Below are 9,400 nucleotides of genomic sequence, written 5' to 3'. Positions count from 1 at the left end.
TATAGGGTATGTTGGGATGTTGTGGGGGCAGGGTGTGGCTGTGTGGCATTTGTGGGGTGTGAGGATTCCCCACACTCCCCCCATGACACAGTAGTAGGTGGGGATTTTTGGGGCACTTATGCCCAGTGCAAGCATTGGTGCCTCGCTGCATACAGCTCCAGCCGGTGCTGTACATTCCCCAACACCCCCACCCCTGCCCAGCCATGCTCTGCACTGCTACTGCCCTCCTGGGCACTGGCTCTGTGAAGCTCCCAGCCCCAGGTTCTTCACTCCTGCCCAACTGCAGCTCTGCTCCCGCCCCTGCTGCTTCTTTACCTGCTGCCCAGATCAAGCAGGTCCCCAGCGGCTGCAGTAGTGGCAGCAGCAGTCCCACCTGGAAGTTGCATACTGACCAAGCCGGGCCCTTCCATCCACGAGGGTAGGAGTGAGGTGGAATAGTGTATGTTGGGGGGTGTGCGTATGCATGGGAGCCTTGTTCCTGTCCTCGTGGGTGGAAGAGCTGGGTGGGGTGCAATTTGTTGGGAGGCACTGCGGGCTGCACGAAAGTGCATGATGGGCCACATCCGGCCTGCGGACCGTATTTTGCCTGCCTCTGGTATGGGGTATAGCCTTGTGTAACACAGTAAATCCTCCTGGAAACATGGAGTATCCAGAAAGCTTGGGTGACAGTTCAAGTGAGGAACTTCCTGGTGCCAGCTGCCTTACCCAAATTGTCTCCTGGGATGCCACACTTCCTGGACACTATATGTTCCCAGGAAGACATGCTCTGTCACAGTCAGCCATGACATTGGACAAATCTTTTTCTCTACATTCTGCCTTCCAAAAACAAGGTGTGTATTTTGTTTAGGGGCTTGCTGTATGTGAGAAAATAAAGTAGTCTTATCTATGAACTCATGCATTATATTTTCTTTATTCCTAGTTCTATAAAGTCTGCCAGTATAAACTGAATGTACAATCACACAGTATAATACATGAGTGACTGGTGCCTTCTGAATCTGGGGGGGGCACCCGCAGAAGCCGCCAGCGGTGGTGGCATTGGCCCTGTCAAGTGGGGCACCAGCTCTGCTGACAGCATCAGTATTGGCTGTTGGGGGGCCACCGGCCCTGTCAGGGGGGGCCCGTGCACCCCTGTGCACCCCCTACCAGTAGCCTATGGTATAATACAAAATTAGCGTTGAAGTCCCTTCAAAGCATGATCGTCTCCTACTAAAATGCTCTATACAAATGTATAGTATACAGTACCTTAAAGAGGGCAGTCCGACTTGTCTTTGTCTCTGGAATTCTTTTACAAAGTCGGGGTTTATTCTTGCATCCCTACTTAGGTTATTCATTAGACGGGTGAACTGTTTGGGTTTATTCCTGCATTCTACTAATAGATGGCGATAGGCAGTTCGGTTGAAGGTTAAGTATCCAAGAGCAGTGGCTGAGGCTATACGAACCTAGAAGAAACAGAAATATTTTCCCTGGCAATGCTTTAAGGCTGATTATTATTCCAACATGCCAATTTCAAAAGTACACTCCTTGCATTAAATAAAGCAGCCATTTGACCAAAATAAAATAAGTTTACATCCATAGCTTTCCCCCTATGAGACAAAACCCCAAAAATTAGAATCCTAAAATCAGTAGGAATTTTTGTGGTCTGGATGCAAGTAGTAAGTAAATGCACACTAAAACACTTGACTGAAGAACTAGCCCGCTGAAGCCAATGTTTTGCCAGGATTTCACCTCTCATCACTGAGTCATCTTATTTAATATGTCATTTGTTTAATGAGTTTTAATAATGACCATCTATTAACATTTAAATAGTTAGCATTCATCTGCTAACTGTGTAAATATAGATTTTATTAACAACAGGAAAATAGATTGAAAACTGTAACATGAAAATGTATTTCCTTTCTTTACTGCAACTTACCTCTTCTTTATCCGAGTATAAATGATAACAAAGATGTTGTATAGTTCCTAATGAAGTAATTGCTTCTGGAATACCTACTCTTGTATGAGCCAGGCTAGCCAATAACTTTCCTACAAATTACATATAAGAGTTACACAGGAGGTAATGCTCAACGTGTTATCATTGTCGTCATTTCAAATCTCTTCTATCATCTTAATGATATGTTTTGATATTCTTTTAGAAATATCTTTTAAAAAAATCATTATACCACAAATGTTTGTCTTCTGTTTGTTGCATTCTCAGTGCAATTATATATTTAGTAGAGGTGCACTGATATATTGGTCCATATCAGATTGGCGCCGATAAAAGGAAAATTAACATCATTGGCAATTGGCTTTTTTTGGCCAGCATAGCTGATAATGTCACTGATAAATGTTGTGTGCACGCATGCAGCCGCAGCATGCATGCAGCCAGGAATGCAGCCCAGCAGCATGGAGAGCAGTGACTGGCTGGTAAATCTGTGGGGAAGAAGGGGCATGGGGAGGAAGGGGCATGGAGGGGTAGATCAAGGCCCCCACGGTAGGGGAGGGAATGGAGTTGGGGCAGGGGCTGGCGCTGCCCAGCCAGGGCAGAGCATGCGGCTCCACCCGTGGTGGAGCTGTGAATGGCTCATCTAGGGGTCGTGGGGAATTGGGGGGGGGCTCCCTACCACTGTGTGCACACCTGGGAGAGCATGGGGGATGTGTGCCCCTTGGATTTGTGTGCAGGGTGAAGGCAGGCTGCCCGCTGCAGGCTCAGGGTAAGGGGCTGCACTGACCTCTTCCCATCAGGGGGGCTGGGTCAAGGCTGCACTCAGGGCAGGTGGGGACAGAGTGAGTGGTTGCAGGGCTGGGAGGAGGGCCTATGGGGTGGCTACAGCCACCCAATAATTCCACATTTCCCCCCATAGTCCTCCCTCCCAAAGCCACCCCCACCCGCCCTGTCACTGCCTGCCCTGAGCACAGCCCTGGTCCTGAGCCCACAGCAGGCTGCCCACCTTTGCCCCACACATAAATCTGGGAGGAACATGCCCCCCATGCTTCCCCCAGGGGCGCACACAGTGGTAGGGAGCTGCCACCCCTTCCTGTGCCCCACAAATGAGCTGCCTGCAGCTCTGCCTTGCTTCTGGTGGGGTCGCATGTACCACCTTGGCTGGGCAGCACCTGCCCTGCCCCCCAGCCCCACTCCCTCCCTCACCATGGGGGCCTCCATCTGTCCCCATGCATACCCCTGTCCTCCCACAGACTTACCATCCAGACACTGCTCTCCAAGCTGCTGGACTGCATATTGGCTATCGGATTGGTGTCAACCAATATGGCTGGTTAATAATTGGCCATCAGTATTGGCCAAAAATTCTTTTATCATTGCACCCCTAATATATACTATACCTAAAATGTTGGAGTTCTATTTTCAAACATTGGATTTGATAAGTGGAATTAATTTTAAGATAGGAATACTTCATTACATAGCTATCCTTGATGGTCTTTAGCCAAAATCTTAAAATCTTTATTGAGTTTTTATTTATTTGCACTAAAGTAAAACTCTAATTGAAGTCTGGGCAAAAGAACGAAGAACCAAATAAAAACTGAAGCCTGGATTGTAAATTTAAAATCTGGCCTGGTTAAGAAACAGTGTGCAAGCTGTATTGTCCCAGAAGTAAAGCAGGGACTAAACTGTGAATCTGAATCATTATTTGGTTCCTGCACCCCACTTTGCCACAAAGGGAAAACAATCTATGTCAGTTTTATTCCAAACACAGACTACATATCCCTCTTGACCAGTTCAACTACTCTGGCTAGAGCTTTTGATAGGGCAGCTGTAGTCAAAGTCTCATCCAGTTCCCCATCCATTGCATGTGAGCTGGAATGACAGCCCTGCAGAGGCTCTTTCCCTCCAATGCCATAAAATGAGACATGTGTACCCTGCATCATAGAAAGGGAACCTCAGATCTTCTTACTCCTTTATGTAGCTATCTGGGGCATGCTACTCTCTCTCAACCTGTCTGCCACCTAACATTGTACAATACTAAATTTACACAAATCCAGAACAAGAGTTGCTTTTTTTTTTTGTCTCAGTCAACATGGGGGATAAAAAGCCTTGTCTTACATTCAAGTATCGGCCCAGGGCAGGCAACACCTCAGCTTTAGTTTTGACTCCAGGCTCTGGGTTGAGGCTGCAGTTGAGCCACTGCCTGCCCTGGGCTGGAATAACTTATTTAGTGGGGGAGGGGAAACCTGCAGCCAGTCCTGACCCCTTTGCCTGTGCCTGTGCCTGCCCTCCCACTCATGCCTATGGCCTCTTTTGTATTACTTGCCTGTTAGAACAAGTGTAGCTGACTCTTCAGAGTGTAGTAGTTCAACTAAAATAGTAACACCTCTGGCAGACAAAGTAACCTGGTCTACATCCACTATAACTCTGGCTAACACAACAATCTGAAATCAAACAAAGACACTGTTTAAAAACAATGTATGCTGCTTAAGTAGGTCTCTAACATTTCCATTGTTTTCCTACCTGTATTATTCACAGAGGCATTGTATATGGTGCTATATGTTTACCGAACATTCTTAACTCTACCATATACCATTTTGTCTTGTATTAATAGCATCAATGGGTGAAAAAGGTATATTTACAAGACAAGGTTCTTTTCCCCAGTTAGCATGGGTGAAAAAGCCCCTTGCCTTACATTCATATAAGGAAACCTCATTAAATCCATTGTCTTGCGTTAAAATGCTGCCAAAAGCAACGTGTTCAGTAATGGAAACCAACTATAAAGCTGATGAAATGCAGCCAGCACTGAGAATGACTATAAAACATATGGTCTGCATTTGGCAAACATAGTGATGGAAACCATTTTTTGTGTGTGGTCCTTAAATAACCAGGAGGGTGTTCCACAGGGAAATGGTACCAGTCCAGGAGGTACTGCAATATCAGGTCAGCATCGGGAGGACCAGAGCCAGTCCTGACACCCTCTAGGGCTGTGCGAAGCTTCAGTCCCTGATTTGATTTGGCGGAGATTCGGCCTGAGTTGGTGGCTGAATCGCTGAATCCAAATCGAATCAGAGGACCCTTTAATCACTCCGAATCAATTCAGAACCCTCTGAATCAATTCAGAGAGATTAGGACAGATTTGGCAATTCAGACATAGATACAGCTTTAAATGTTTTTTCTACATATCTTTAGGTAGCAGGGGCTTTGAGCACTGCGGTGCTGGGGCAGATGTAGCATCCCACAGAAACATGGGGGGCTCCCCAGTGCTCTTGGCAGCAGACCCAGAAGTGGACCAGAAGCATTTCTGGTCTACTTCCTGATCCACTTCCAGAACACAGGGGGGCTCCCCGGTGCCCCCCCAGCTCAGCAACTGGTGCCTCCTGGGTCTGGGGGAGCACCCAGGGTCCCCCTGTGGCCGATCACCGAGCCGGAGGTACATGGGGGGGCCCCCCCGCGTGCTTTCTGGCAGACCCGGAAATGGACCAGAAGTACTTTCGGTCCACTTCTGGGTTCACTGCTGAATATGCTGGAGAGACCCCTGTGCTCCTGTGGGACGCTCCATCTGCCCTAGCACTGTAGCGATCACGAGCCTGCTACCTCAAGGTATGCAGAAAAAAACTTTTAAAGCTGTGCCTGTGTCCAAATCACTGATTCGCCAAATCAGCACTGAATCTTCAGATTCGGATTCGGCTGAATCAAATCAGGGACAGTGATCCAAATTAATGGATCAAATCACTGTCCCCGATTCAGGACAAATCCGAATCTGAATTGAATAGGGCCCATTTTGCACAGCCCTAACACTCTCCCCTCAGTGTCAAAAATGCTACATCTTGGCCACAATTTATGCTACACAATTTATGGTGTGCAAAGATCTCAGTTACACAATTTATGGTGATGGCGGATTGCTCTCATGCTTTCCCTCCAGTTTGCTTCCTCAGCCTTTTGGCTAGGGAACAGTGAGATTAGGGGGCATTTAAACACTAAGGCCTCCAGGATTGGGGCTTGCACATAGGATCCCTGTCATGGATTTGGGAGTATCTGAAGCCCCAGGATGAAGAGTCTGGGAGGTAGGATACTTGCCAATGGTAGCACCACACAGACTTGAATGATTGAGCTCTGAATTTGGAACTGATTTTGCCCAGGACACAAAATAAAATAAAAAAGACAGTTTGTACTATATCTTAGTAGGTACAAAAGTGCTGCTTAAATTGTGTTTATGGAGCACCTGTGCTAAAACTTGCAACAGTTAGCAAAAATGGTAAAATGTATCAATTCTGGATGAATGAAGTCAACAGGTACCTATAGTAATTTGCCTACATGCAAATTACTACAGATATGTTTATTCCAAAATTAGTGTTTTCTAATTTGCCCTTTTGTGTATGCTCAGGGAGACAGGCTCTGGCAATAAGGAAGGTCTGGAAGGGACTGCAGGGGGCAGAAGTTAGGGAGGCAGAGGGCAAGGGACCTACCTGATCCCCCAAATATATTTTTCTTGCTGTAGCAGTGGGAGGGGGGTAAATTAGATTCTACACCTATTGACTTTGGTCTGAGTAAAGGGATCAAATCTGTAGCCAGCATGTTCTATTACTATGAAAAAACACACTAGATTTGGACTATTCTTGAAATAACTAAGAATGAGGTTTACAGAGAAAATTAGGATGCTTAGAAAAATGGTATGTAAATGTTACCATATTAAGCCAATTCAACTTCTGGTAAAAAGGTCCTATAAATACTGTTTGCATTTTTTTCTACAAATTGTGCTTATAAGATCATATGTAAAACCACCACTACTAATATTCATAACTTTTAAAATTCATAAACTATCTGGTGTGCTGCAAGCACCATTCCTATACCTGAAATGCAGCCATTGCTTTCTCTGTCTCAATTTCTGACTGCAGAAAGGGTTCAAACATGGACAATGTAATTCCTCCAGTCTCCAATATCAGGAACTGCTGGACAGGATTGTTGTATGCAAAAAGGGCTAAAGCATATCCTGCTCGTAAACAAATGTCCTTAAAAATAAGAGAACTGTGTAAACTTTTAGGGGTCCACATTATTAAGGAGGCAAGGATTTCTTAGGGTGATATCTTTTATTGGACCAATTGCGTAGTTGGGATGGAGTTAGACCAGCTTTTGAATGCAAGACATTCTTCATCAGGTCTGAGCAGTTGGCTTAGGAAGATGTCACTGTAGTCTGGCTTCCTTCTTTCTTTAGGTTGTATAATTTCCATTGTAAGTGGCAGATTTTGATATCTTTCACATTACAGTAGTGTTAGAGTGATGTTGTAGCTGTGATGATCCAGGGATTATGTGAGAGGCAAGGATTTCTTAAGGTAATGACTTTTATTGGACCAACTGCATGGTTGGGATAGAGTTAGACAAGCTTTCAAATGCAAGACAATATCAAAAGTTTGTCTAACTCTATGCAGACTACACAGTTGTCCAATAAAAGATATCACCCTAAGAACTCCTTGCCTCTCGCACAATTCCTGGACTATCACAGCTACAACATCACTCTAACACTACCACATTATAGAAATAATACATATACTGTGTCTTCTTAGATATGTTAAAATAGTTACCAATTACTCTGGTTCTACTTTTGTCTTGTTTTTTCTTGATTTTCATATAAATACATCAGGCTAAACCCTCAGTCTAGAGAAGTGAGTGACCCTCACCACCTTGAGGAGAACAGGAAGAATATTCACAGATCCCAGTGAATCCTGCTCACTACTAACCAATATATTCAACATACTCTTTTGCTCTGTTTTAATAGTAGGGAAGGGATCCGTCTCTGCTCCCTGAAACAGTAACTACAACTGATGATATACAGTCATCTCCACAACTGCAGCGAAGGAGAATCTAGAGCAGTAGAGTGCGAGAAAGGATCTCAAAGCTCAGTGACCAAGCTCTATGTCAATCTGTTCAGGGAGTGTGAACATATCTCTTCCATCACTCTTACATACCACAACTTTTCTTACGATTTATCAGCACTAAGCAGTACTAAAGACTATCATGAACATTTTGAATTTCAAACTATATGTCCAAGGATAAGGGAAGCATATACATTTTGTGCAATTATGTTAAAATAGACTAAAAGTAATATAAAATATAAGACACACCTTTGATTGGGGCTACAGTGTAGTAAACTTGGTATGACATACTTAGCTTATGGTGATGCTATGACATAAATATAGAGTATTTTTTTCTAAATTAATACTGCCAATTTACTAAGAGCGATACCTTATCAGGTGCATAAAGAAGTTCAAGAACATCAGTGTAACTGAAACCCTCCTTCTCTTGTAACACTGCTTGTAGTTTACTGTTCTTTAAAACAATGCAAGCCAGGGAATATGCAACTTCAACCTAAACATTATTTTAAAGAAAATTGCAGATATTATATACTTACTTTTACTTGCAGAACAAATTAATGGCATGCAGTACTTAATAAACAATCAATCATTTCAGAGCAGAAAAAGAAGTGTGTAAGTTTAGGCTAATATAGGAAACAATACTAGATACTTCAAGGAAATAATATATAATTATAGCTAAATAACATACAAAATAAAGAGCATTATCAATTTAATCAGATGTGCAATATATTAATCATATATTCCTTCTTGGGAAAGCTGAACAAGTGACATGAATTATGTATATTTTTACCCTCCCCCATAAGAGCGAAGAACATTCCAGCGAACCGAAGAACAACAAATTTAAATACAAAAAAAAGCGCTGGTATATTCAGAAATCTTGGCAGAGGCAATATCTTTTATTAGACAAACTAAATAGTTGCAAAAAAATTTCTTTATTTGCAACTGTTCAGTTGATTTAATAAAAGATAACACCTCTGCCAAGAGTTCTGAATATTTTTGCCTGTAGACCAACACAGCTAAACCTGTATCCCTAAAAAACCCCACTAGAGCATGCCTCCTCGCTCAGGAAAATACATATTTTGCATGTGAAATTTGTTGCTACAAGAATGTAGTAGCTTTTGAAAAAGGAATAGGTATTTATATGGATAATAAAAACATCCGCAGTTGCAATAGTTAGCATTTATACAATATATACTTTAGAAGAGAAACACTTAGGAAGAAACTTATTTGATGGGCCATTGTTCACAAGGGCCTTTACAGAGTTTTGTCCATCTCCCTCTGAAGAAACTGGTACCAAAAATTGTTAGCAATAGGGCCTTAAACTAAACGGACCTTTGTTATTATTCAGTATATAGTAAACTCATATCATGATCAACTTGTGCCCTGTAGTATGAGAACTTACAGCCTTTGCAACTTACTCAGCATAGGGAAATACATGGCGAGCTTCTGCAGGCAGCCACAGTGCTGGTGGGGGGGAGAGGGGAAATACATGGGACACAGAGAGCTCCTGCAGGCAGCCACGGTGCTGCTGGTGGCAGGGGGTGGTAAGCGCCAACCAGCAGTCAGCAACCATCCACCAATGCTGTTGGGGGGGGGGGGGGGGGGGGGC

At 43.8% G+C, this 9,400-nt stretch overlaps 1 protein-coding gene across 1 annotated transcript in view; it reads right to left on the bottom strand.

Annotated features, from left to right (window-relative positions):
* The window catches only part of ANKAR (ankyrin and armadillo repeat containing), a 63,871-nt gene that overhangs the window by 8,176 nt on the left and 46,295 nt on the right, over positions 1–9,400 (bottom strand). The window contains exons 19-23 of the mRNA XM_019523088.1: positions 8,162–8,284; positions 6,772–6,930; positions 4,245–4,362; positions 1,913–2,022; positions 1,243–1,439 (exon numbers count right to left, since the gene is read on the bottom strand). Of these exons, the coding sequence (XP_019378633.1) occupies positions 1,243–1,439; positions 1,913–2,022; positions 4,245–4,362; positions 6,772–6,930; positions 8,162–8,284 (707 nt within the window). The remainder of the gene's footprint in view (positions 1–1,242; positions 1,440–1,912; positions 2,023–4,244; positions 4,363–6,771; positions 6,931–8,161; positions 8,285–9,400) is intronic.

The sequence above is a fragment of the Gavialis gangeticus genome, unplaced genomic scaffold, assembly GCF_001723915.1.
Source record: "Gavialis gangeticus isolate Ggan-Ray unplaced genomic scaffold, GavGan_comp1, whole genome shotgun sequence".
Taxonomy (NCBI): Eukaryota; Metazoa; Chordata; order Crocodylia; family Gavialidae; genus Gavialis; species Gavialis gangeticus.
This window is presented reverse-complemented; position numbering and strand designations above follow the sequence as displayed.